The 24783-nt window shown below is 49.7% G+C and overlaps 3 protein-coding genes across 11 annotated transcripts in view; 1 reads left to right on the top strand and 2 right to left on the bottom strand.

The window, feature by feature from the left end:
* The window catches only part of unc13a (unc-13 homolog A (C. elegans)), a 33825-nt gene extending 26994 nt beyond the window's left edge, over positions 1–6831 (top strand). Inside the window, exons 39-42 of the mRNA XM_078108605.1 lie at positions 507–563; positions 2990–3082; positions 4066–4225; positions 4331–6831. Coding sequence (XP_077964731.1) covers positions 507–563; positions 2990–3082; positions 4066–4225; positions 4331–4619 — 599 coding nt within the window. The 3' untranslated portion in view covers positions 4620–6831. The remainder of the gene's footprint in view (positions 1–506; positions 564–2989; positions 3083–4065; positions 4226–4330) is intronic.
* Positions 6533–17480, bottom strand: LOC120823879 (unconventional myosin-Va). Its single transcript, XM_040184334.2, has 35 exons — positions 17358–17480; positions 16689–16799; positions 16413–16581; positions 15900–16044; positions 15473–15629; positions 15239–15382; positions 15058–15139; positions 14869–14976; positions 14645–14757; positions 14289–14557; positions 14127–14208; positions 13652–13792; positions 13427–13558; positions 13253–13336; positions 13050–13169; positions 12875–12972; positions 12710–12796; positions 12192–12512; positions 11761–11917; positions 11423–11662; positions 11132–11341; positions 10958–11051; positions 10703–10851; positions 10401–10586; positions 10217–10311; positions 10011–10125; positions 9735–9831; positions 9272–9385; positions 8692–8843; positions 8462–8551; positions 8228–8360; positions 7836–8145; positions 7388–7562; positions 7212–7292; positions 6533–7054 (listed from the first exon to the last, which is right to left on the bottom strand). The coding sequence occupies exons 1-35, from the start codon at positions 17382–17384 to the stop codon at positions 6893–6895; spliced, it is 4950 nt and encodes a 1649-aa protein (XP_040040268.2). The 5' UTR covers positions 17385–17480; the 3' UTR covers positions 6533–6892.
* Positions 17481–17681: 201 nt separating this feature from the next.
* Positions 17682–24627, bottom strand: mbd3b (methyl-CpG binding domain protein 3b). 9 transcript variants are annotated; one of them, XM_040184326.2, is made up of 8 exons: positions 24431–24516; positions 22416–22445; positions 21747–21906; positions 20523–20660; positions 20139–20229; positions 19549–19726; positions 19218–19370; positions 17682–18905 (listed from the first exon to the last, which is right to left on the bottom strand). In XM_040184326.2, the coding sequence occupies exons 1-7, from the start codon at positions 24442–24444 to the stop codon at positions 19223–19225; spliced, it is 759 nt and encodes a 252-aa protein (XP_040040260.2). In that variant the 5' UTR covers positions 24445–24516; the 3' UTR covers positions 17682–18905; positions 19218–19222. The 9 variants fall into 9 exon arrangements, with proteins under 9 accessions (XP_040040260.2, XP_040040261.2, XP_040040256.1 ...); XM_040184327.2 differs by having other exon boundaries at positions 22416–22442; positions 24431–24482; XM_040184322.2 differs by lacking the exon at positions 24431–24516 and adding an exon at positions 22558–23040.
* Between the last annotated feature and the right edge of the window lie 156 nt (positions 24628–24783).

Here is a 24783-nt window from a genome sequence, read left to right as displayed (position 1 = left end):
CGTGAAGCCGAGGTTGTGGGTTGCACGATTTCTTTTTCTCTCTACTCTTAAATCCGGAGTCCCCTGGTAGCCGGCCTCGAGAAACACGCAGACTATTCTTTACATGATCTGACAGCTATTTACAATGGTAAAAAAAAAAAAAAAAGTTTGATTCTGTTGCTCAGCCCCCATCCTACCGTCAGATGGCTTCATAACAGCCGTCATCTTTGTGGAAGTGCTGATTGCTGACGCTGTCCCCTGGGCGCCGCTCCCAGAAGGGCCTCGATTGTTTAGGATTTAATTAACGGAAAATGCCGCGTCGTCAAGGTTTCACGGCGGATCGGAGGAGTCATTACGAGCTGGTTTGATTAAAGCACCCGTGTGTCTGTCGGGATGTCTCCCATCTTTAGGTAGCTACCGGACCTCTAAATGCAGGTCCGTTGTTTTCTACTGTGCAAAAACCTCATATTTCTACGTGTTTCTCCTTTCTCTGTCCACTCCGTCCTTCGGCCCCGTCTGGGGGCCAGTGTTCGGCGGGAAGGGGGTGAGGTTCACCACTAGTGAGGATGTTTGCCCGGAAAAGGGTATGTGGCATTCAGGCTCAGGGCCTGAGACATCCAGGAGTACCGGAGAGCAAAGCCCTACTCCCTGCAACCCCCCCCCCCCCCACCACCTCCACCCACACCCCCTCCATGTGCATCCCACAACTCCCCTGCCTGCTCGAACTCCCCCCAACAGACAAATACATTGCACAGATTGAAGATCCTTTTTCTATCTCTGCCTTCTTGCATATATGCCCACTGCAACTATCAGACCGTTATGCATTCATGCATGTGACGTCCACGCTGATGTCTGTATGAGCGGCGCGGGATACATACGCCGTGGACTGTATGTATGAGCACACGCTAAAGCATGATGTGCTGACATCAGACCGGACCAATACAAATGCATCATAGTGTGGAGGAGTCCTGATCTAGCATGATGTCACCCAGAGAAGCCCCGGGGGTTGGGGGGCTTGTGACTGGGTGGGAATGTCTTTTTAAGGTTGTTGAAGCAGAAGCACAGTGTATCGTCGGTGTTCAGCGAGAGGACGCCGGGGAGGAACACACACACCCACACACACAAACTCCCCCCCCTCCCTCCTCAAGTGTTTGACGTGAAAGACGCTGAAGAAAAAGACTAGAGGATGATGTAGAACTGTAATGGCTGCTCAGTTTTTGTCTGGGAGGGTCCTCGCCTGCTCTGTCATCACGCATAAAGACAGAGACTGACTCATTCAAATAGCTCCCATGTGCAGACCCCCCCCCCCCCTTCCCCTGCCCTTCAGGTCATGTGATCTGATATCTGTCACTCTCGATTAGTATCCAGAGATCTGACTCTTACACATGATGACTTCATTCGATGATGCACAAGCAGCGGCACACTGACCGTCAAAGTTTTTGTTCTTACTCTTTAATTAGTCATTTTTACCAACTCCAAATAAGCTAAGCTAATCCAATTTAGACAACTTTTCAACCTGCCCGCCAGCTGTTGGATGCTGTTGACTGTAACAAGGATGCAAATGAACCTCTAGTCCATCTCGACCATGTGATTAGAGAAGATGATTAGATCAGACTGATGGAGGCTCAGCAGACCTTGTTCTCATGATGGCTGTGCTGCTGACGTAATGTAAGGCTATGCGCTGCAAATCCTAATGGAAATAATCAAAGGTCAAGCTGTTTGGACGCCATTCACACAGAGCGCTCGAGTTTTTATGTCTATTCCGGTTTCCATTTTCTTTTAAAGAAGAAGCAAAGCCTGCGTTTCCTTGGCAACGTCATCCGGCCTCCCAGCCAGCGAAGTTTGTTTCTCATCTTCGATGGAAGTCCTCCGCAGAGTAGACGAGACCAGACGGGCGGCTGCTGCTGTCTTTGGTCCCGCTGGCGGCAGGGGCCGACCGTCCCGCGGCGGCTCCCCGGAGAGCCGCGTGCCAGGAACACTCTGCCGTCCAACTTCCCACGGACACCTTCATACGCGGGCGGCCGGTTGGAAAACACACAAACGCGCTGCCGACGAAGCGTGGAGACGTTAATTAAGCCACTGAAAATGTGTGTCCATCTGTCGGCGTGCACTTTGGAGGATCTCGGCCGCCTTCTTTCACATGCAGCACGAAATGAACCTGAGGAGAGACACGTCCATCATGTCCGTCCCAGACAAAAGGTTTAGGGTTCACTGTCTGGTTGTTTTGAACCAAAACAGATTTAGTTTCTTTCTAGTTTTAACATGCAAAGATATCTCCGACTTGCAAGCAATTGAGTCAAATTATTATTATTATTATTGTGATAAAGATTTTATCAGATATCTGCACCAAATAACAAGGCCAGGCCGCTTCCCTCTCTCCGCGAAGCCCGCCCCCCCCCCACACTTTTCTTGCCCCTCCCCCCGCCATGCTTGGGTAAAAGTCTTTACCAAGGAATGGGTGCGTCCACCTGTCCGGATCCGTGTGAGCGTGTCTTACCTGGTCCATGTCAGGGGTTCCACCCTTCTCTCCCGTCTTCTCCTACTAACCACGCCTGCATCCAACCGGACAAACCTGCGTCTATGAGTGGGCACGAACTCATGTCCTCGATTGCCGCTCAGCCGCTGACACCAGGAATTAATTGCAGCTGTTAAGTCAATGCATTATGCATCATTGTGGTGCTGCATTAGAGAAAGACATTAGGAACGCGTGCCCACTCATAGCAGCTCCACTGTCCACCTCCAGACCACAGCACATGCTCGCGCAGATGCCTTTACTTTATTCTCCTGTTACACAGAGATTGGTTTAGTTTAGTGCTTAGACTTGTCATCACAGTCAATATTCTGTTTCATTTACAAAAAGGTTACAGCCAAATTCATTTTGATGCTCAGGTTTACACATCTGAAATTGGAATTGGTCCGTAAGCTTTTTAAAATGAGGAGGCCGATTTGGACGCGCCAAAGAGTCCACGTTTGCAGAAGTGAGCGTTGTCCTCTCTGCCTTCACGCTCAGGCTCTGGCGTGGACGACGCCGTGGGAGAAGTGTCCATCCACGTGGAGGTTTTCACTCACCCCAACACCGGAGAGCACAAGGTCACGGTGAAAGGTAAAGGAACCGGCCGCGAAAAATACACTGTTACCGCACGTGAAAAAAAATGTCACAGTGTCGTATCGTTAGTGGAAAAGGTCATAGTATAACGTGAGGAATACAACTACATTGTAAAAATGAATAAAGTTTCATTGAAAAGTAATTGTATAGTTATGAAAAAAGGTTACGTTAATAGTATGCCATAGAAATGTTTCCATTAAGTATATATGTCGAACAAATGCCATTATAAAGTCAATATATTACTTCTTACAAAATGTGGTACTATAGTGTCAAAAAAATTGAACATTCTAGTAAATCATTAAAAGAATATTAAATTAAAGTCAAAATAAGTAATAAGCTCATAGTCTGCTAAAAAAAAAAGGTAATTGATGATAATATAGAAAAATGTCACATTATAGTATGCCAAAGTAAATTTGGTTGAAGATAGTCAGAAACATTACATCAAATAATAAAATAAAAATAAATAAAAATTTTAAAAAATGTCATGTTTATAGTATGTCATAGAAATGTTATAAAAAATGTCAAAGCAAACATGTTTACATGAAGTATATATGTTTGCTGTTAAAAAGTCATAGTACATTACTTTAAAAAAAAATGGTACTATAGTGTCTCATAAACAAATATTTAATTAAAGTGCCTAAAAGAAACTGGTACAGTATGTCAAAAAAAAGTCCTTGTCTGAAAATGTCACATTATAGTATGCCACAGTATAGTTTGTTGAAAATAATACGACTGTACGATAAGGCATAAATGTGTCTTTAATAAGTCAGAGTAAATAATTAAAATCTTGTTATATAATATGTTAAATTCCCACCACTGTTTTAACACCCAGAGGGAGAGACGGTATTTTCCTTCTCATCATTTCTGTTTGATTCGGCTTTTTCACACATTTCCTCCACATGAATCTCTCTCTCTCTCTCTCTCTCTCTCTCTCTCTCTCACACCCTTCCTCTCTCCCCCTCCATCTCTCTCTGTCTCAGTTGTGGCGGCCAACGACCTGAGGTGGCAGACGCAGGGAATATTCCGGCCTTTCGTGGAGGTTTACATCATCGGCCCTCATCTCAGCGACAAGAAGAGGAAGTACGCCACCAAGTCCAAGAACAACAGCTGGGCTCCCAAATACAATGAAACCTTCACTTTGTGAGTAGCGGCGCTGCCGATGGCGGCTTGTTCTGTTTCCGCGCTGCTAGAAAAGCGTCTTAACGGACTCCCTCCCTCCCCACCCTCCCCCCCTCGTCCCCGCAGCACCCTGAGCAGCGAGGCGGCTCCCGAGTGCTACGAGCTGCAGGTGTGCGTCAAGGACTACTGCTTCGCGCGGGAGGACCGCACCGTGGGCATGGCGGTCCTGCAGATGAAGGACATGGCCTCCAAGGGCAGCGTGGCCTGCTGGCTGCCGCTGGGCAAGCGCATCCACATGGACGAGACGGGCCTCACCGTCCTGCGCATCCTCTCGCAGCGCAACAACGACGACGTGGCCAAGGAGTTCGTCAAGCTCAAGTCGGACCAGCGCTCGGCGGAGGAAGGCCGCAGCTAGAGAGAACGGAACGGGACGCCCCCCCCGCCCCCCGTCTGAAGATGGGACGCCCGCCACCTGCTGAGATTGGTCCGCGCCACCTGTTCTCCTCAGAAAAGCCCCTGGTGTCTTTGTCGTTGCAGTTAATGCTCGCCGTTCTTTTGATGAGCACACATACAGCACACGCGTGCTCTCCTCCGTGGAGGCGAATCATGCTGATTTACACACACACACACACAGCGATAATATGTAGTAGCCTCTGATGCTTCGGCTTCCTCGCGTTCCTTCTCCAGGCCCGAAGCACAAGGGCGCCACGTGTCCGTCTGACCCACGAAGAACGGCAGCGACGTGCCTCAAACATTCCACGCGTCGGGCGAGGAGCGGAGCACTGTCAAATTCTATTTATATTTAAATAATTCTATAAATCATAGTATCTAATATAACAAAGGACGTGTGTAAAGGCACACGCATATGAGGATTATTGGATGGACGCGTGGTGAGAGATCGTCCTCGTCCGTCTTTACGTCCGTCCACCCTGCAAACAGAGCACACTGCCTGACACCCTTACTGCCTTCTGTCTCGTTGACCCTCGTACGCTGTGCATGTCCCCCGTGTAGCGACGGTAAAGAGAGATCAGCGGCCCCCCCCCCCCCCCCCCCCCCCCCGTGTTACTGCAAACATTCCGTAATCGGCCTTCTGCTGATCGTGTGAGAGGAAGAAAACTGCCACCTCCTTTTATTAAAAGAAACAACTTGCCATATCAATATACCTGTGTCTCTTTGGTACCCAGGGGCCACACTTAGAGGGTCCTCAGCTTGGGGGGGGGGTTGAATCCCAGGGCTTTTAACGCACCCACGATAAACACATTAATACTTGTTTCAGGGGAAGGAATCACTCATCAAGGCTTCGAACCGTTTCGTGGCTGAATTCACGAGGAACTAAATGTGTTGAGCGGGTTGTTGCCTGTCCAGCATGTTGATGCCCTTTGAAAAAAAGAAAACCGGTTGATTCCTTTATTGATCCATAAGAGGTATGCACGCTTGTCTGCTTGGAAAACAGAGTCCCAATTGATCAACAGGCTTTGGCTTGTTCCTTTTTTTTCTATTTCTACCTCTAAATTAACTAACAGCCCCCCCCCACTTTTCTTTTTTGAACAAGGTGTAAGAACTGATCTCTATGCATCTAATCTATAAAAACCTTTGTGGATGAGTCGTCTTATAATGTTTACATCGTGGATTCTACTTACTATATCAGCACAAGTGTTTGTCCGTCTCTATGGTAATGGGCCAAACGTCTCAACCAATCTGCTCCTCGGCTCAAACGGAGAGAAGGATTGTCGTCGTTGGCCGTTGTAAATAGCTCGGATGTAACAAACACATGTCAGCCTAATGTGAGGTGAGGTTTGCTGCTCTTTTGTAGACTTAAATATTTGCTCTGAGTGACCGGGGGGGGGGGGGGATGTGTATCTGGAGATGTAGCTATTGTTGGAAGGTTTAGGAAGGCCGTGTACTCACTGGAGAAGAACAACAAGGACTTGGTACGGATCCCAATCATTTCACGGGCTCGATTTAGAAAAGACGGGGGGAGACTTCCCTCCTGAATGAGGTCAACCCAAACACCTTGTCGCTCTCTCTCTGGTGGGCACGACGCATTTATTAACAGGTCGCATAGCTGGGAAATGCCACAAAAAATAATCTTTATTTATTGCTGTTGACAATGACACTTTGTCCTCCTCCTTTCGGAGTCTCGGTTTGCGTGTTTGGGGACGGGGGATGCACGCGGGGGACGAAGGGGCGGGGCTAGATGTCGAAGCACAATGAAAAGCACACCGACATGCATGACGTGTTCCATCCAGCCAGACAGACGCCGCCGGTCCTGTACTTCCAAGAAAAAGGTGCATGATGGGACCAATAAAACAGAAAAAAAAACATTGTGCCAGCACGGATAACTATTTGATGTTAGTTGCCAATTGATGTCCTTTTATTTTGATATTTCATTATTGTTTTCTATTTTTGAAATGTTTGTGAATATATAAATATGTATTACTGATGATGTGTAGTGGTACCAAGTGCTCGCATGAGAGTCTTTTTTTTATACACAAGATGTTTCTAATTTTTTGCGTTTTTTTTTTTTTTAATTCTGGTTGTTCTTATCGGGGAGGGGGGGGGGGTAAAGGTGACTGCAGTCTCATTGTGTTTCTGCTTCCAATAAAAATATGAAGGAAAAAAGAAAACTGTTTATTATTGCTTCTGATGAATCCCGTCTCCGCTGCGGAGGGGCGACGCGTCTCCTGCTCAGACTCTGCGGAGGAAGGAGATCCTGAGGGACTCTGGGATGACTAACTGCTCTGCGTGGAGGACGGCGGGAGGCGAGTAGGGAAACGTGACCGGGAACACTCGCCTCACATCCATGAGCAGCTGGGGGGTCGGACCCTCGGAGCGGCCTTTCAAATGCCCCTAGGAGAGCAACGGCAGAGTTAGACACAGCCTTCCTGCACAGCACAATTCCAAAGAAGTGTAAGGCAGGAAGGCTATAAGGCAGTAAGGCAGGAAGGCTGCAAGGCAGGAAGGCTATAAGGCTGTAAGGCAGGAAGTGTGTATGGTAGCACGGCACCTGGACGGTACGGATGAAATTCAGGGAGACTCTTTCTTCGAGGTCGCTCTGGGGAGTGTAGAGGGTCAGAATCTTCACGATCTGTCGAGCAAAACAGAGGCCAGCTTGAAGTTCTGCACGAATGAGCTGCACAACAATGCGCGTTGTCTCCCAGCAGGGTGCCGGCAGGGACCCACCTGCTGGCTGGACAGGGCGGTGCAGCTCTGAACGAGGGCCTGCGCGTCCCGATCGCTCTTCTTGCCGGCCTGCAGCAGCTGGACCGCCTGGATGAGGTGCTCCAGTGCGGCCGCAGCGCCCCCTGCCTGCAGGCCTCGGCCCCGCAGCCACTCCTCCAGCAGGCTGACGTTGTAGCTGAGTGAAAGGATCAGGAAAGGGGCGATTATTGAACAGTCATCGATATTTTCAAAGCTTAAACCTTCAGGTTGGGTTGATGATATTTTATGTTAGTTCTTTTTTACACCAGGATTTTCATTACTTTCAAAAAGTGTTTTACTGTGCTGTAGTATGACATTGACATGCTCTATACTAGGACTTTACTTTATGTTCATGACTATTGAAGATAAATTCAGAAACAAAACATAATAATGTAAACTGTTGCATCATCTTCTCCGTGCATATTTCTACCGTATTTGCATCCCACGGCTCCAACAGCACATGTCCTTCCTCAGCAGGAGGCTGTTGAAAGCGGAGGCGGAGATGAGGTAGCTCAGCTGGCTGAAGGCCTGCTCCATCAGCGCCGGGGGCAGGTCCTGGCGGGACAAAGCGGCGTGAAGGGCTCCCAGCTCCCTCAGCACTGCCGACATGGTGCGAGCGTCGCCCCCCGCCGCCGCCGCCGCCGCCCGGGGGTCCGAACCCGCTCGCTTTCGGGACGGCCCCGGCTTTCCCGCCGAGCCGGACAGACCTGTGATGTTCTCGCTCTCCAACAGAGCAGGGACTGAGGGAGAGCGAGGGAGCGTCAGAGGAGAAGTTGGGAGGGGGCATGAATAGCATCGGTATTTGCTCAATCACAGTGGTACCGATGATGTTTTGCAGACGTCTTTCAGCGACGGAAAGGAGCTGCTGATAGGCCTGGATACGGAGGTCACTCAGGGCGCGCATCGAGTCTCCGAGGTCGGATGCCAGTGGAACCACTTCGCCCGAGTTAAGGGACTGAAAAAGCAACCGGTCCACTTTGAAGCATCGCTGTTGATCCACTCTGGTTCATCAGATACCGTGTGTACTGGAATAATATGAGTGCATGTGCATCCTACCTGTTTTGGGGAATGCTGGGTCAACAGGTCGTGCAGCAGACAGGCGTTTTTCAGCCACAGAGCCGTCATGTCCACATCGCTACTATGTTTCTGCAGGGACAGATGGGACAAATAAAAGGTTATATCGTCGCTTAGAGATTAAATAATACATCCCTGCATTTATGGGTATTTGTGTGTCAGAGGTATGGGGGGGGGGGGGGTTTGCCGAGGAGACTCTAAACTCGGGTCACCTTAAGAGCCGCCTTCACGGCGGTGACGGCGGCGGCGCAGAGCGCGCGGGCGTGCGTCTGATCTCCGCTGCAGTCGGCCTGGCGAACGCACAGGAAGAGAACGCTGGCGGGCAGACCGGGAGGCAGAGGCAGGGCGCCGTCAGCCCGGAGGTCTGCACCACGGAGAGAGAGAGAGAGAGAGAGAGAGCAGCAATGGCACAGTGAACATAGCAAGCTCCTGTGTGCGTGTGTGTGTGTGTGAGCTATTGAAGGGTTGCTGGAAACTAAGAAGTTGTGTTTCATCCTGAAGAGACAACAATACAAAATAGTCAATTGACTCGTGCAGTAATGATGAATAAACTGCCTGAGGTCACCATAAGAAATACTTCATACTATTTCACTCAATAAGACTCTTGGTCTTATTGAGTGACTTTCATTCATTTTAACATTCCATTGCTGTAATTTTTTGCTCTCGAAAAAAACCCACTGCTCTGCGTGTTGTTTCCTTGATTCCTTTTAGATATTCGGTTTCCCAGGTCCAATGTCACAGCGCTTGCATTCTAGCTTAATTCCAACGTTCTGCTCTGATTCAGTGTCTCACCTGTGATGAGGTTCTTGAGGAGCTTGGCATCGTCTCCCTTTCTACATTCCAGCAGACCGGAGACTGTTGCTGGCGTCGCCCGGGAGGGACAGGAGGACGTCTCCGGGTTGACACCTGATGAGAGCACAAACAAAGACACCTGAAACAGCAGCACCGCCTAATAACAACAGCAATAAAAGAGAATACATAATATATGGAAGGTTTGTACATTATAAAATCCATTTAGATCATTTACCTCTATTCTCCTTTACCTGCTGAGTGGAAAAAGTCAATGGATGGAAAGCATCTCTTATCGATATGAACCATTTTATCCCATTATGATGTTCTTAATTATTGGCAATTTTTTAGGGATCAACATACATCAAGGATCCAAATATAACAGTGTACGGTTTGTGATTAAAAAAAACAATTCTGAAGCTGTATAGCAAACCAAAAACTCTGAAATGTCCCGATGAAATCTCACCTTGTGGCACAAGTCGTCTGAGTGAGACTGTGTTCCTGAGCTCCTTCAGCTCTCTCCTCAACCTGACGCACTCCTGCTCTCTGGCCTCGAGTAGTTCCTTTACACACACAAACACACTCATTCATTTACAGCAAAACTTCATGGACTGATGGCGCGATTGTGTCCGAGAGAACCGGAGAGCGCTGAGGCCAAACGAAGGGACTTCCTGCGTCTACGCGCCACTTTGAACCCGTCGTGCTTCCTGCATCACGGATGACTGCCTTCGTCAGCTGGTACCTGTTGCTGCTCGGCGGGGCAAGAAGCAGCGATCGCTCGACCTAGCTGGCCCCTGAGAGCCTCCAGCTCCTCCTCCCTCTGGGCGCACTGGTCCCTCAGCTGGCTCTCCAGAAACCTGCCCCCCGGGAGCCAGACTTAAGGTCAGCATCGCCGATTCGTTCACCCGCTCACCCGTGAATCGCAGCGCACGTTCTGAGTGGACTGACTTGTTAGCCACTCGCACGGCGTCGTACGCGTGTGCCAGGTCCTCTCCTTTCATCTTCACGTCTCTGGCCACGTCCGTCGTCTCCATCAACTGGTCCTGTCGACGCAAGCGTGCACACAGACTTGTCACTTTGTTTCCCGTTACCCGGTTGGCTTAGCGGCCTACGTGCGCCGACGTCCCCTCACCATCGGCGTCCCGGCGCCCCGCGCGGAGGGAGGCGCCACGCCGACCCGGCGGACCTCCTCCGGGTCGGGGGAGGCAGACCGGAAGGGTGACAGTGGGCCGGGGAACTGGGGAGACAGCAGAGTGGGGGAGGGAGGCTCCGAGCTCAGGCTGCAGGTGGAGTCCGTCCTTCTGTGGCCCGCGGTGCGCTGTGTGTGGGGGGGGGGGGGCGAAAAAAAAGACCCTCAGCGACCAAGATGGTGTCGGTCCAGAAATAGTATCCTTCCAAAAGCACTCAAGTGTGTCTGCGGGCGTATTGGTGGACCTCGGTGAGCAGACTCATCTCCCTCAGGTTGTCGTATCTTTGCTCCAGTCTGGTGAACTCTCTCAGGAGGCCCTGGTACTTTCTCCTCTCCTCGTCCAACTCCGTCCTCAGAGCTGCAGTCTCCTGAGTCACAGCCCGGTGCACACACTCTGCACACACACACCCACACACACACAAGGAAGATACAAATCAAACTAGCTTTAACCGGTCGGCTAACCAGCATCTGCATGATGCTGCAGTGTGAGAAGAACCCACCTTCTTGTGCTTTTTCTTGCTCAAGCAAGCGAGTGGAGAGATCCTCTCTCTCTTTGTCAAAACCGTCCTTTTCTCTCTGCAGGACTTGCAACTCCTCAAAAGTAAGGAGAGAATGAGAATGAACAAACCTGCAGGATATCAAAATGAACCCGTGCCTGGTCGAGTAGGACGTACCTGTGTCAGTTGAAGGATCTCCTGGGCAGCTTTCTCCTCAGCTCTCCTCCTTTTCTCCGCCTCCTTCTCGCTGGTGACGGTGCAGGGCCGAGGCTTCTCCCGTTTCTGGCTCCCGAGCTTCTGCACGGTTGCCCTCAAAGCCTCCAGCTCGGCGCTGGCGGCCAGTCGCTCGGCGTGCAGCGTCTCTTTCAAGGCTGCAGCCTCCCTGGCCTGGACGCACGCAAGCAAGCACAACTTCAACGCGTGACTGGACGATAAAATAGTAACCGTGATCAAACTCCCTTCACCCACCTCCTGGTCCGCTCTCAGCTGCAGCTGCATCAGTTTGACTTCCATGCCCTTGTTGAGCTCCCTGAACTTCTCCACCGAGCGGGCCTCCGTCTTCAGCTTCATCAGCGCTCTCCTCGCGGCCCGGCGGCGAGCGCAGCACTGCGTGAAGACCACCGCCGCGCGTACTCGCCTGTACGTCCGCCTCGCCAGCCACGCGCGCACTCTCGCCTGAAGCAACACGGCGGCCCGCTCCGCCACCAGCTGAGGAGGCAAAACGCAATTCACCGTCTAAACGCAGCGATGGCGAAGAAAATGATGATTTAAACGTATTCAAAACCAGGTTTTGAGGAAATCCCGACCAGTCTGTATCTGAAGCGGGCCGACGTGCCCCTGGTGAAGGCCTGGATGGTGACGGCGGCCTGTCGGAGTGTGAGGAACATCTGCCGGACCACCACCATGCGGTGGGTCTTCTGGATCACTAAAGCAGCCTTTGTGTAGCGCAGAGTCAACGCAAGTCTGCAGTGACAGAGAAGATGGAAGTGCGGAATATTTGATTAAAAAAAAGCAATTTTAGGGTTAGAGACCGATGAAGTCCACCTAAAGCACATTTGTAATGCTGATTCAGCTATATCGAAAACAAAATACTAATAGCTTTTATTTTATTTTTAAAGAGATGCATAAAAATACACACATATCAAAACAATTTGCATCCCCAGCAGATCAGTTTCTCTAAAAATATACACTTGTATACTCTTGTCCTGTATGCAGGTTCTACCTCCCGCACACTCACCGTCTGGCCGCGGCTCCTCTGCAGTATCTCTGAACGGTCACAGTCGCCCGACGGATCCTCGAGTGTCGGATCCGCGCCAGCCACCCTCTGACCCGGCTCTGGACGATCACGGCGGCCACGCGCAGCCTCTCGGCCCTCAGCCTCTCCAGGAGAGCCACCTGACCGGCCCGGAAGAACACTTTGGTCTTTCCGAAGCAGTACTGGTCCGGGTCCGGGATGAGCCCAGGCAGCGCTTGTCTGCACGAGGCCCCGGCGTGCTCCTGACCCCGCAGGCCTCGGAGCAGGAGGCGGTATCGGCTGAAGAACTCCTCGTACGTCCACCTGGGATCAAAGAAAAGTGGCTTCCTAGTAAAGATGGGTTGCATTTTTTTCTTTTGGTCAACTACTTAATTTCAATTGTTTTTTGCATAATTTGACTCCACTGCAATGACATAAAATAAAAGCATTGATCCACATGAATTACATGCATGTCTTTGAGCTCTCATGCTTCACACGGAGCTAGAAGGGGAACTCCGTACCTGGATGGAAAACCCGCAGCGCTGATGCGGATCGTCTCCAGCACCCCGCAAGCTCTCAGCTGCTGGACCGTCCTCCTGGGGTCAAACCTAACGAACAGCACACCTTTCAGCAACGCTGCCCAATCAGATGCTCGTACACGTGAAGACAAACGGGAGAAGCATTACGTGAAAGCTTCCTTCAGGTCGTTGGGTTTAATGCAGCGGACGTAGTGAGGGGTGGTGCCGTCCAGAGCGTCCATCAGCATCTGCAAGGACCGACGGAACTGCCGGGCGCCACAAGCGCAGCGTTAGAGGCGGGTCTGTGGCGTGGCGTGACAGTGAAAGTCTGGCGAGAGCTCACCTGGGAGCCCACGGTCAGCTTGTGCTCCCTGGCGGCTCGTCTCCCCGAGCCGATGCTTCGGTCCTCGGCCGCGGAGGAGGCGTCTCCCTGCTGCTGGAACAACTCGGCCACCAGCTCCGACTGACACACAGAGGAACTGGAGTCAGCGCTCCTCATGGAGACATCCCGGCTAGATTAAATCCAACTTGGTTCCACGTACCCACCTGACTTGCTTTGAGGACGTTAACGAGCTCCTCGAACACCGTATCTCGATTTTTGCCTAAAAAGCCATCGCATTCATATTGCACCTGATGAAAAGAAGGCAGGACGGTAGCAATGAGATTTACGGACACCAGAGATCAAGAGGGGGGGGGTTTTCTGTGAGTCGCCCCGCTCACCGCGTCAGCAAAGTGCAGGATGACGAAGGCGCCGTTGGACATGCGAGGTTTCTGGAAGTGGGGGTGTCGCTTGCTGCTCAGGTGTTGATCGTACAGCTTCAGCACCCAGCTCTCGTCTGACCCTTTGGGCATCTGATGAGAAACACAGTGGGGAAAAAAATAAAGGTTGGTGCAGCTTATGCAATAGAAAAGAGGGGTGAGCGGGGGTGGGGGGGGGACACTGACCCTGCACTCCTCGTCCAACAGGTCAAACACGCCCAGCTGTCCCTCTAACAGATTGAGGCACTGCTGATTGTCACTGAACTCGATCCTGCTCCAGGACAGCTCCTCCCGCACGTACTCCTCCTGCTCCAAGTGGAACACGTGCTGCGGAAGAAAATATGAATACGATGAAGAATATAAGACGTACACGTAACGCGTCGTCACACTGAGAGAACAGAGGGATCCAGAAAGAGAACCGCTTCCAACTGCATGTTGCAACTAAGAGGCGAAACAAACCTCTTCCTCCCCCCAAATCAAAGCACCATAATGTGATTGTGACCAAACATTTCACAAGAGACTCAAAACTAGACATTAACTGCTGTAGAAGTCGTCTTTTTGATATGATTCAATCAAGCTCATGGACCTCAGAGTTTAAGAAAAGTGCAAATCAACTCTGGCTGTAGGAACACACAGCGAGACACAAACAGACAACACTCACCCGGTTGAACTGCTGTTGCAGTTTCTCATTTGCATAATTTATGCAGAACTGCTCGAAACTGTTGCGGTCGAAGGTCTCAAACCTGCTCCGAGAGAGAAGCCTGGTTGGTTTCCGACTTTGCAAAGACTCACTTTAACCACATGAACTGAAGCGATCACCCACCCGTAGATGTCTAGGACCCCTATGAAGGACCTGGCCGGCTCCCTGTGTGCGCGCAGAGCCGAGTTGAGCCTGCGGACGGTCCAGGTGAACAGCTGGCCGTAGATGTGTTTGGCCAGCGCGTCCCGGGCTTCTAGGGCCTGCTGGCCGGACACGGGCTTGACCAGCGCCTCTCCCCCGACCGCCAGCCTGCGATGACACAGCCAGTGGGCCACCTGGGGGCCTTCCACGCCCAACAGCTTGGAGAAGACCGCCAGGGCTCGGTCGTCCGCCTGGAAGTGGAAAATAGAAAGTTTTCAGACCTGCTGCAGCAGAAAAAGGCAAAGCAGTTGGTCGGGAAACACAAACCCATTTCTTACATCGATGTAACTGCGTTCAGACGTTCTCCCGCTGGCTTGGATGTCGACGTTTCCCAGGTGCAGGACAGCTGCCAGGATCCTGAAGAGCTCTGTCCGCTGGTCGGGCAGCACGCCTGCAGACACGGCGATGATGTAGGTTCACCTCCATCACCTACTGACCTGATTCTGCTGCATCAGCGTCTGACCACCGGGCCGGAGCGGCGGTGCGTTTGATTTTACGTTACCCAGGACGGTGAGGGCATTGCACGTGCGCTCCAGGTCCAGCAGGTCATCGGTACCAGGGATGTGCATCTCTCCTCCCCGGCTGGTGTAGCGGAAACGCTCGGGTGCATCTGGAGGGAAGAACCGCGTCACACAGAACGGTGTTCATGTCGCGACATGCAGAACGTTGAGGAGCGGCGATCGAGTCTCACCCAGTTTTAGGGATCTCATTTCAGGCAAGTCTCTGGAGGCACACAGCTGGTAGAAGATGTGGTAGTTCCTCTCAGCTGACGCCTTGCACGCGCATGAACACAGAGACAATCATCACCAACGGACGGAGAGTGAATGAGGGATTCTCATGTGCGAAAGTCTCACTCTGACTAAAGAGCTTACTTGGAAGACCACCCTAGACTTCTCCAGCAGATACGTCCTCATGTTTGCCCCAATGATGTCCCCGTTCCTGCCGAAGCCGATCTCGATGTACTTCCCGAAGCGGCTGCTGTTGTCGTTGCGAGTGGTTTTAGCGTTCCCGATGGACTGTGGAGGGGGGCGAGGACACGTTTCCAACTTGAAAAAAAAAAAAAAGGACGTTTTTGAAATGGTAAAATGTGTTCAACCATCCATCACCTCCATGATGGGGTTGGAGGCCAGAACTCTCTCCTCCACGGTGGTCTGCTGCGACGCTCCTCCAACCACAGCAAAGTATCTCATGGTGAATTTGGCTGAGACGGTTTTCCCCGAGCCGGACTCCCCACTGATGATGATCGACTGGTTGTTCTCCTCCCTGGACTCGCACGGTCCACCGCAGGCAACAAAGCAAAGTTTCAGCAATGTTTCACTCTATATAGTTATATATGAAATAATACATATACTCTTACATCATTTATCATCTTATTTGTCTTTACGGAGGTGGGATTCCTCCTAGTTAGTTTTATTCTTAATCTGACCTGCACAACGCTGGTTTTCTGCCTCTTTTTTTATTGTGAAAAACAATTTCTCAAAGACTCTCAAAGCTTCCGTTGTCGTCACAGAGAGTCAGCATTTGACCTCTGACCTGGTCATTGTGCGGTAGGCCTCCTCTGCCACAGAAAAGATGTGGGGCTCCATGTCGGCCGCGTCCTGGCCGCTGTAGGCGTCGATCACCTCCTCTCCGTATATGGGGAGCTGCTCATAGGGGTTGATCGCCACCAACACGATGCCTGGAGGGACGGGGAAGACGGGGCTGTGGATATTCGCAGTAACTACAGAAATAGGTAATGGTCATTTTCATCTGTGTAGGAAATTCACTTTTCTTTAAAGAGGAATTTTTGTTTAACTTCAGCGTCAACAAAGAGAAATCTAAAAACAAAATTGTTACGATATAACAACTAAAAAAGCAAAATGGGCAATGCCTAAATGGACAGAGTGACTTTTTATTACAATATAAAATATGTAATCAGATCTTAAACAGGTGGCAGCGAGCGGGTTGCCTCCCTGTCTCGACCTTTGACCTGTTGTAACACAGTGTTACGAGCCGCGGTCACACAGGAGCTGACTGTTAGTGGCACAAATCCAAAAGACTTTTTACCGCAGTACGTGTAGATGCTGCTGTAGTCCAGGAATCGAACCCGCAGGTTGTGCAGCACCGCGGGTTCGTGGAGGAAGCTCAGGGCCGTCAGATCGTTCTCCCCCTCCAGGATGTCGGGGTTCGCCAGCGGCGGGAGGTCCGAGGGGGAACCGACCGGGTACCGGGCCTCCTGCCGGTGGAGAAGGAAGTTCTCGTTGTGGGACACTGGGGCTTAGCGTGATGCGATTTGGAGCGTTGTGTTTTTTGGGGGTGGGGGGGGGGTTGCGCGTGTCTCACCCTTCCATCGGAGAGCTCTAGCAGGAGGTGCTTCTCTACAGGACTGTAGTCCTGGAGCAGCAGGCCTGACACCCAAACTGCATCGGGGTCAGGAAGCCACACAGTGGCTCCCTGGTAACAAAGCAGTTGGATTAATAACTAAAAACAGGCAGGAGTCCAGGGTAAAGGAGATGTTTTAATGGCCCCATATTCTACTTTCTGTCCCGAACATGTTGCACTTCCTGACCCCACCCAGACCACATGTTTGTCACCCATCAGCATAAAAGGCTCCTAAATGGTGTTAAAAATTAACAGTGGTCATCCTACTGCCTGCAGAGTTTAGCCATTAGCTGCTTATAAAATACCACATTGCCTACTAATGGGTCTGTTTTACAAAAGAATTCAAACTTTGATTACTACAATTGTACTGGGTGCTGAGCATGACGTCTACAGAAATACAGATGCAGACGATGTTTTGGGAGAATTTATCAGATAAAATGTATTTTCAACTGTTACATGTCACCTAAAGTACTGGGCTTTTGTAAAGGTTATCACTTATGCATATAACTTTCAGAACATTTGACTGACAGACACGTCATTTAAACATGCACATCACTGTCTTTGTTGCAATTCTTAATATAAAATCCATTCAAAACTGTGGCCTACATGAACGACGCAAGTCACTCTCACCTTACTGTAAAGGTCCAGCGATGTCATCTTAAGTACTTTTAAACATGCAGATCAACGTCCGCTTACAGAAAGTCACCGGCGGTCTCACATCTGCGCTCTGCAGGAGAGACGCTGCGTCGCACTTTGCCCGGCTCACACTGAGGCACGAGGACGCTCACGTTAACTGTTAATCTGTGGGAGGATGCAGTGAGTGGATGGGGGGGGGGGTTGTGTGTGTGGGGGGGTTCCTCCGTTTGAATGTGCACTGTGAATAATCACTGTCAGAGGATCTACTTTCCCAGGATAAAATAGTCTGCATACAAACAGGAGACACCAACATCAGCGTTTCACATATTCACTCATTTTAATATGTAATACAATCAAATTCATTTCATTGCAATCAGAGGTGATTTTCATGATTTAACCAGGTACATTATTCACCATCACACCTCGACAGACAGGGATAAAAAAAACAAAGACAAAGCGTTGCTCCTCAGTAATCACATCTATAACTACGTCACATCCATACCGGCTGTAACCTGTGCGTGGGATTAAGAGGAGCTTCTGTGTGGCAACATCGACACGTTAAAAAAGACACACGCGACAGAAACGGAGCCTTAACAGCAACGACATCAGTAAGCACCTAAACCCCCCCCCCCCCCACCCCATTGCTCAGCCCGGGGCAATATTATACTACCGTGCCACGAGACCAGAGACGGTCTTTCCTCGGTTTACAGGCTGTATTACAATAAAATGACGCATAGCTTTAGAATCAGCCGTTGTATTATTCACCTTCACCCACCATCCGCACGTCACTCATGACCACGAAAAGATCCTTGTTTAAATATTTTGTAAAAGCAACCCCTTGCCCCCCCCCCCCCAATATCGTCATCGAGGTATTTTATAAAAAAATCTTTAACTTCCAACGCTCCAAACACGTCTCCTCTTCGGTGAACGTGGAACAGGACTCACGTCACACAGCCGTCGGGAAATACAACATCGCTTTGTAACAATAAAAACTGGGGGGGTTACAGCTCCACTGGTTCCACTAGAAGAGTGTTTGGCGTCCGGCCACTTGTGTAGTGCATCGTATAATCCCAGAGTCAGACACGCCGGAAATACTAAACATTCATTTCCAATCTGCCCAAAATAAATGGACAGAAAAACAGCACAAACATAAAATGTTTGAATTTGACGACTGTCGCCCAAAACACAAAACCCATTCAGAGCCTTTCAGCAAAAAAAAAAAAGGAAAAACACTCTTTCATCAAACACTTATTTTAACACACGGCAGATTTTAAAAGTTATTATTTAGATTTGGAAGTTCGGGGGAATTTATTTCAATGATCTATTCCAAAACAAACCGAGCTTCAATTGAAAGGCCGTCGAAGCGGAAGAGCCCCATCCAGCGGAGACTCCAATGAGCCACTAGTGTTTTGCGTTGAAGCGAGGGAGGGGTGGGGGGGCACTCTGGGTAAAAAAGGTGGAAGCGGGACGCGGACACACAGGGAAAGTCCATCGGGCTGCTGCGTGGCTCCGGCCGCTCGTGGTTGTGCGACAAACAAACACCTACGAGAGGAAACGTTAATAAGAGTAAGTAAAAATAAAACGTGTTTTGTAGATGGCTCAAGAACTTTAATAAAAGCTCCATGTGTTCATTCTACAAGTCTTTATGAAAAATAAATGGATATCTTCATCATGCACTTATTAGCACATATGGATTAATTTCCCTCAATTTGAAGAAGTAAATGGCACTCAATGACAACGTTCTGTAAAATAGTTTCCCTCCATCTGCAAACTACTTATCCTGCACACAGGGTCGCGGGATTTAATAGTTTATACTCCATTATTTTTCCAATTAGAGCATCATTCCGTACCCACCTGTGCTATACGCTCTCCATATCTTCACTGCTGTTGCCTTCGTCCTTCAGAGCCTCCCCGTCGCTGGCGTTCTCCTCGACGTGAGCCAACATGTCGGCCATCAGCGCCTCCTCCAGCCGTTTCCTCACGCTGTACACCAGCTCCTCCTGCTTCCTGCGCACAAACACAACAGCATCCGCTCAATCAGCACGGGACGGGACAGGACGGGACGGTCCCCTTTGGACGGCTTCTTCATTGAGCCTTTCCGGGGTTTTTTTTAATACACGTCATTGTGCATCTGCATTTACAATGGAAGCCACTACAGCAGGTGATCCATAGCGAGGAGGCCCACCTGATGTCCTCGTCCGTGACTATGAAGGCCTTGCACAGCGGCTGTGTGGTGTTGAGCCAGACTCCCGGGTTCTTCTCCACAGCGGCAGACAGCTGGCCGGTGATGGGAGCAGCGCTGGTGTGCAGAGCGCTCGCAATAGCCGACAGGAGAGTCTTGTCCGTGCAGCCTGGGCCCACTCCTGCAGGGGGGGGGGGGGGGGGGGGGGGGGCATTTTTTAAAAAGGATGGAGGATCAAAGCTGGGGATTAGTTACATTTTAGAAAAATGTCACCAGAAAATGTGAACGGTAATCTGATCAGAGGAAAGACTCACTTTCATCCCCTCTGGAGTCAGTGTGAACCAGCCACAAATATTAATAGTTTGTTATAGTCTACTTTAAAAACACGCACATCATTCAAATGAGTAGGAACGCATGTATTTTTGTTGAATAAATCTTGTCAGTAGTCGTCCCAATAGCCGTACAAACCGGTCGCACCTCATTTCTAATATCTGTCGATGGTGCCGTGAAAACATCTGCTGCATTTTTTACACGAGGACAAGTGAGGAGATCACGACAACGCTGACGACCACCAGCGCCATCGAGTACTTTACCTTGGAGGCCTTTCGGTAGGTCCATCGTTTTCACCAGCTCCTCTGCGATGTCGTAAGCATTGAGCCCACCGAGTTTCTTCTCCCAAAAAAGCTGTTGACAAAAAAATATATATATATATATATAAAAAGAAAAATATGATGTGCAGGCAGTTTTGAAATTTAAGTTAAAACATTGTGCAACTTCCCCAACGGCAAAAAAACAAACAAACCAGATACACCATCAGCATGTTCAATTCATACGCGTCAAATCTCACGGTATTTGTTCTTCATCAAACGCCGCGCGTTTCAGGCGCGTACCTGTGCGTGTACCTGTGCGCGTACCTGTGCGCGTACCTGTGCGCGTACCTGTGCGCGTACCTGTGCGCTGCCGGTTGACCTGCTCACCTGTCGCGGCTGCTCGACGGCTTTCTGAGGATCCGTCTTCACTTTGTTGCTGGGGTGGTTGGTGACCTTGGTGACGGGCTGCTTAAAGATGGAGGCCGTCTGTCGGACGGGCAGTGACGTGTTCAGGTCCGGTTTGCCCTTTTAAAATAACCAGCGGAGGGAGGGTGAGCGGCCGGCGGCGCAGAGACAGAACGCGGCGCGTTATTCCACACGAGGCGGCGAGAGGACGCGTCCGTCACCCGGCTCTTAGAGGCCTCGGTCAGTGCTCAAACCAGATAACTCATCTGAGACTACAGGAAAGCGATTACTGCGAAGATTAACGTCAAGAAAGACAGTTTAATGCAAACTATTTTTATAAAGCTCCTCCTGCAGTCCCTCTACAGCGCTCATGTGATCAAAATAAGACAAGTTGTCTCATCCAACCTCCAAGATGCAATGGAAGATGTATTACTATTACTTATATTATACTTAATATATGGTGAGAATCTGATCTCAGCGGCTCTTCTCCCGTTGAGTTAGCGTACATACTTCAATGCCTCTTACTGTTTGTTTAACGGTAGTTTGTACATCTTGTGTCTTTTGTATTCATATAAAATTGAGCGGTTTAATAACTCGTTGTGTAACAGACGATCATTCGCTTGCATCGTGATCCGTGCAGCTGACCCGCCTGTACACGTGCCCCTCTTCCTCCTCCTCTTCCTCGTGTCGGATAACAAGTGCTTATTGTATGTTCACATCTTCTGTGGTCATGTCGAAGGCCCCGACCCATGATTACTCCAATTAGGACTTTTATTACAATTTTTCATCCTTTGTGCACACGTCTGCACACTGTGACTACATGCGAGAATCCATGTTATGTTTTAGAGACCACTTCTTTTTCACAATATTCTTCATTTCAGTTCAAAGAGACTCAACAGCAGGTAAAGTTAGTAAACAGATGTGTACATCCAAGTGAAAAGCTCAATAAAGGTTTTGTTTAAATATGAAAAACGGGGTCGGCTACATACTTTATGGATATTAAACCTATTAATGTCACAGTTCCAACATATTCTCCCATCACGTATGTTCTTATCCTGTAGGTTTCGTCATGTATGATCTTTGCGGCATATCGAGTCTACGCCCGTCTTAAAAAAAGGTTCCACGCAAACAAACTCGACTGCACTAGTCTGCGATAAACTGGATGTTTATGTGCAGTGATCAACAGAACCTTCCGTCCGGTCTCACCTTATTCTGGTTGTTGTTGTCATAGCGCAGCCTCTGCCGGTTCTTGTTCAGCTTGCTCATCAGCATCTTCCCCGTGCGGAAATCGAAGGAGCTGAGGTCCATCTGGTTGCCGAGGTAACGGGCCAGCTGAGGCTTGCTCCGAAACTTCTTCCCAGATGGACTGTGGAGGGGGAGGCAAGAGGAGACGTAAGAAACCGCTCTCCTCACATCGTCTCTTACCAAACGAAAAGAAACAGGGGAACGGAAACTCAACACGAAGCAGACAGAAGAGACACACAGAGTATCACAACATGCAAACAGAAGCAGAACACATCCGAGTTACGACGCTGAAGAGTCCCTCAATGAAATGGATGTTTGCTCTTTGCTCTGCAAAGAGCAAATACGACACCGTACGACACACACACACACACACACACACTCAACGACAAGGTCCAAAGGGATGAAGCCCGTAAGAACCAGCGAGCACGACGTACACATGAGCACATGAGCGCTGCAGCTCCTCTGAGGGCAGCGAACAGCGGCACGAGCGAAGGAAACAGCTGTGCGTGACACAACGTGCGAGGCAGCTCATGCAGATGTATTGGTCCCACAACACGGTGCCAGTGAACAGTTACCACAGACTACACAAGCGACCTCCCCCCTCCTCCTCCCCAACCTCCCCCCTCTTGCCTCTGTTCCTCATCTTGCTCGTCTCCTCTGCTAAATGAAGAGAAAGAAACAAGCGTGGCGTTTGTCTGCGTCACTTGTAATGAGTTGGGGGGGTGGGGGGGGGAGACACACGGAGCATTACACGCTGCGGTGGGTGCGTTACCTCGCCACGACTAGACGGACTACTTTATCTCTGAGCTTGTGAGAGGAGCTTCCGCCGCCGCCGTCGCCTACCTCACCCATCCCAAACTTTATGCCGACCCCCCTCCCTCACCGCAACCCTGTCTCGTTTCCGTCCGCAAACTCGGTGTCTTGTGCACCTGTAAGTTTTGCAAGCCCCCGTTCGTTTAGTACCTAAAATAATAGACATCGCTTTTTCCAGCTGACAAACCCGACTTTCTGGTCACTTCTTCCATTTTCCAGCCCTTGGGGAGAGCAGTGCAATCCCACCTTTTCTTCTCCATTTCCCACGCGAGTAGCCTATAAATCCACTAAAAAGTTACTGCGCATTAACGGATTAGATTTTAAGATTGGTTTCGTTTCTTGTTTGTTTGTTTTTGGGCTGGCAGGCCTATCGCTTCTTACGCTTTTGTTTCGACCATATTACAACATGCGTCCTCTGTAATGGGATCTGCCTGCTAACAACAGCTCGTCTCTTTGTCGTCGCGCAAATCCCTCCGCCGCGCAGCGCGGCCGCACCACCGCCCCGCCTGTTTGGCCGGGGCGAGAGGGGTCTCCGTCCGCGAGGAAAACATAGGACGACGCGGCTGCGTCAACGGCCGCGACAAGACAGGAAGTTAGCGTGAGAGTGTCACGGACTAAAGGTACCGACGGTGTGAGAAATATAACTTGGCGTGCGTTTGATGGTCCCAGTTACCCAAACTTTAAATTCCATTCGAACTTTTAAAAAGTCACGATTCTAAATGTTGGCGTGTAAATGCACGAATTAACTAGTATGTGTTGTACTTTCTGTTGTACAACCCGCTCTGAATAGACAAAAAGTCTATAGACAAAATCTAATTTTCAAAGAAATTAATGTGAAAAATCTCACGTTGTCCAACATCAGTTAATGGAATGTGTGTAATTGGGTAATTTCAGCATATTTTGAAAAAGTAAACGCATTTTAGTGGAGATATAAAATGTCTCGCCCCATGCATCCTCGCAATTTTTGAAACTAGTTATAATTTTGCTATTTTAGTAAAACTGCAAACGATTTGATTTAACCAATCCAGAACTCATAACCGTGAGGGACGACAACAAGTTCCATAAAAAATACGGTTCGTCTTTTATTGTGAAAGGCTTTAGCGGACGTGTCGTTTCTAGCTTGCCGTTGGTAGCCAGCTAGCTGTTACACCGATTCACCCCCGGGGGGGGAGAAGAGAAATCAGGCTACTGCTCCAAATAAACCGTAAACAGAAATCACGCAGACACGGTGACAGAGAGCATAAAACCAGCAAACGTCCCCCGGTGAAGTGGAATCCCCACTTGTAGCTTTCTCTGTAGCAAGAAACGTGAAAGTTTTGATGTCCGCGTCGTTGAAACGGGAGAGAACCCCTTTTCACCACGACGACGTCCCGACGTCCCCCCGGTGTCATCCGGACACGAAGCCGGCTTTTTATGAATGAACCGAGTCACGTTCGATCACAGCGATTAAACGCAGGCACCATTTTTTTTAAAAGCGTTAACACGCGCCTGTGGAGGCTTCGTGCATGTTTTTGCGAGATTAAAATCCATCTCGACGCAGCACGTTAATCGGCGCGGGGCACCGACTCCCTGTGCTTTATTTTAACGTTAGCTGTAAATATCACATCGCAGTGACGATGTTGCTAAAGGAACACAACCCCCCGGATCGACACACTGGCTTAAGACCATTTCTATTTTTTTCCCCCAATGCGAGACCACCGACTGCATCATCCGGATCGATGACAAACACGCGTCCACACGCATAACGAGGAAGACGGACGGCGGAAACAACGCCTCGGTGACACGGAACGCTGCCGTCGGTGCTTTCGTTGCCCTTCCGATCGCGTACTTACTCGTTTTTATCCATCCTGGAGACTTTATCTATCTGGCGTTTTCTCCCTCTCGCTGTGTTAAATCCCCTCTCCTCTTTCAGTCCCCTCCCCCTTCCATGCGAGAAATGAAAGACATTATACACGCACATTTCGCAGTTCGTAAAATGAGTAAAATGTCAGGGGGGGCGTTTGCAATAAAGTCCACGACATCTCGGGAGACGCGGAATTATATTATCACAAGCTTTTAACTCGTAACCTCATTTCTGCCTTATCCTCACCTCATTTTTTATTTCATGTACATTTATGTAAATATTGTATTCTTTTTTTAATTTTAAAATTGGTCGGCTTTCCAGAAAGGCAAGCACAAGAATTTC

The sequence above is a fragment of the Gasterosteus aculeatus genome, chromosome 8 (genome assembly GCF_964276395.1).
Source record: "Gasterosteus aculeatus chromosome 8, fGasAcu3.hap1.1, whole genome shotgun sequence".
NCBI classification, from domain to species: domain Eukaryota; kingdom Metazoa; phylum Chordata; class Actinopteri; order Perciformes; family Gasterosteidae; genus Gasterosteus; species Gasterosteus aculeatus.
This window is presented reverse-complemented; position numbering and strand designations above follow the sequence as displayed.

What these genes read in the sequence shown, in the direction of transcription:
- LOC120823879 (XM_040184334.2), bottom strand. Translation starts at nt 17,384, where the DNA reads ATGACATCGCTGGACCTTTACAGTAAG. An exon ending in GACCTGAAGGAAGCTTTCAC is followed by an intron (nt 12,797 to 12,874) that starts GTAATGCTTCTC and finishes GCTGTTCGTTAG; the next exon opens with GTTTGACCCCAGGAGGACGG. An exon ending in CCGCCCTGTCCAGCCAGCAG is followed by an intron (nt 7,293 to 7,387) that starts GTGGGTCCCTGC and finishes TTTGCTCGACAG; the next exon opens with ATCGTGAAGATTCTGACCCT.
- mbd3b (XM_040184329.2), bottom strand. Translation starts at nt 24,558, where the DNA reads ATGTGCGTGTATAATGTCTTTCATTTCTCGCATGGAAGGGGGAGGGGA. An exon ending in TCCAGGATGGATAAAAACGA is followed by an intron (nt 21,907 to 24,430) that starts GTAAGTACGCGA and finishes CCCCCTCCACAG; the next exon opens with TCCATCTGGGAAGAAGTTTC. An exon ending in GTCACGGACGAGGACATCAG is followed by an intron (nt 19,371 to 19,548) that starts GTGGGCCTCCTC and finishes GTTTGTGCGCAG; the next exon opens with GAAGCAGGAGGAGCTGGTGT.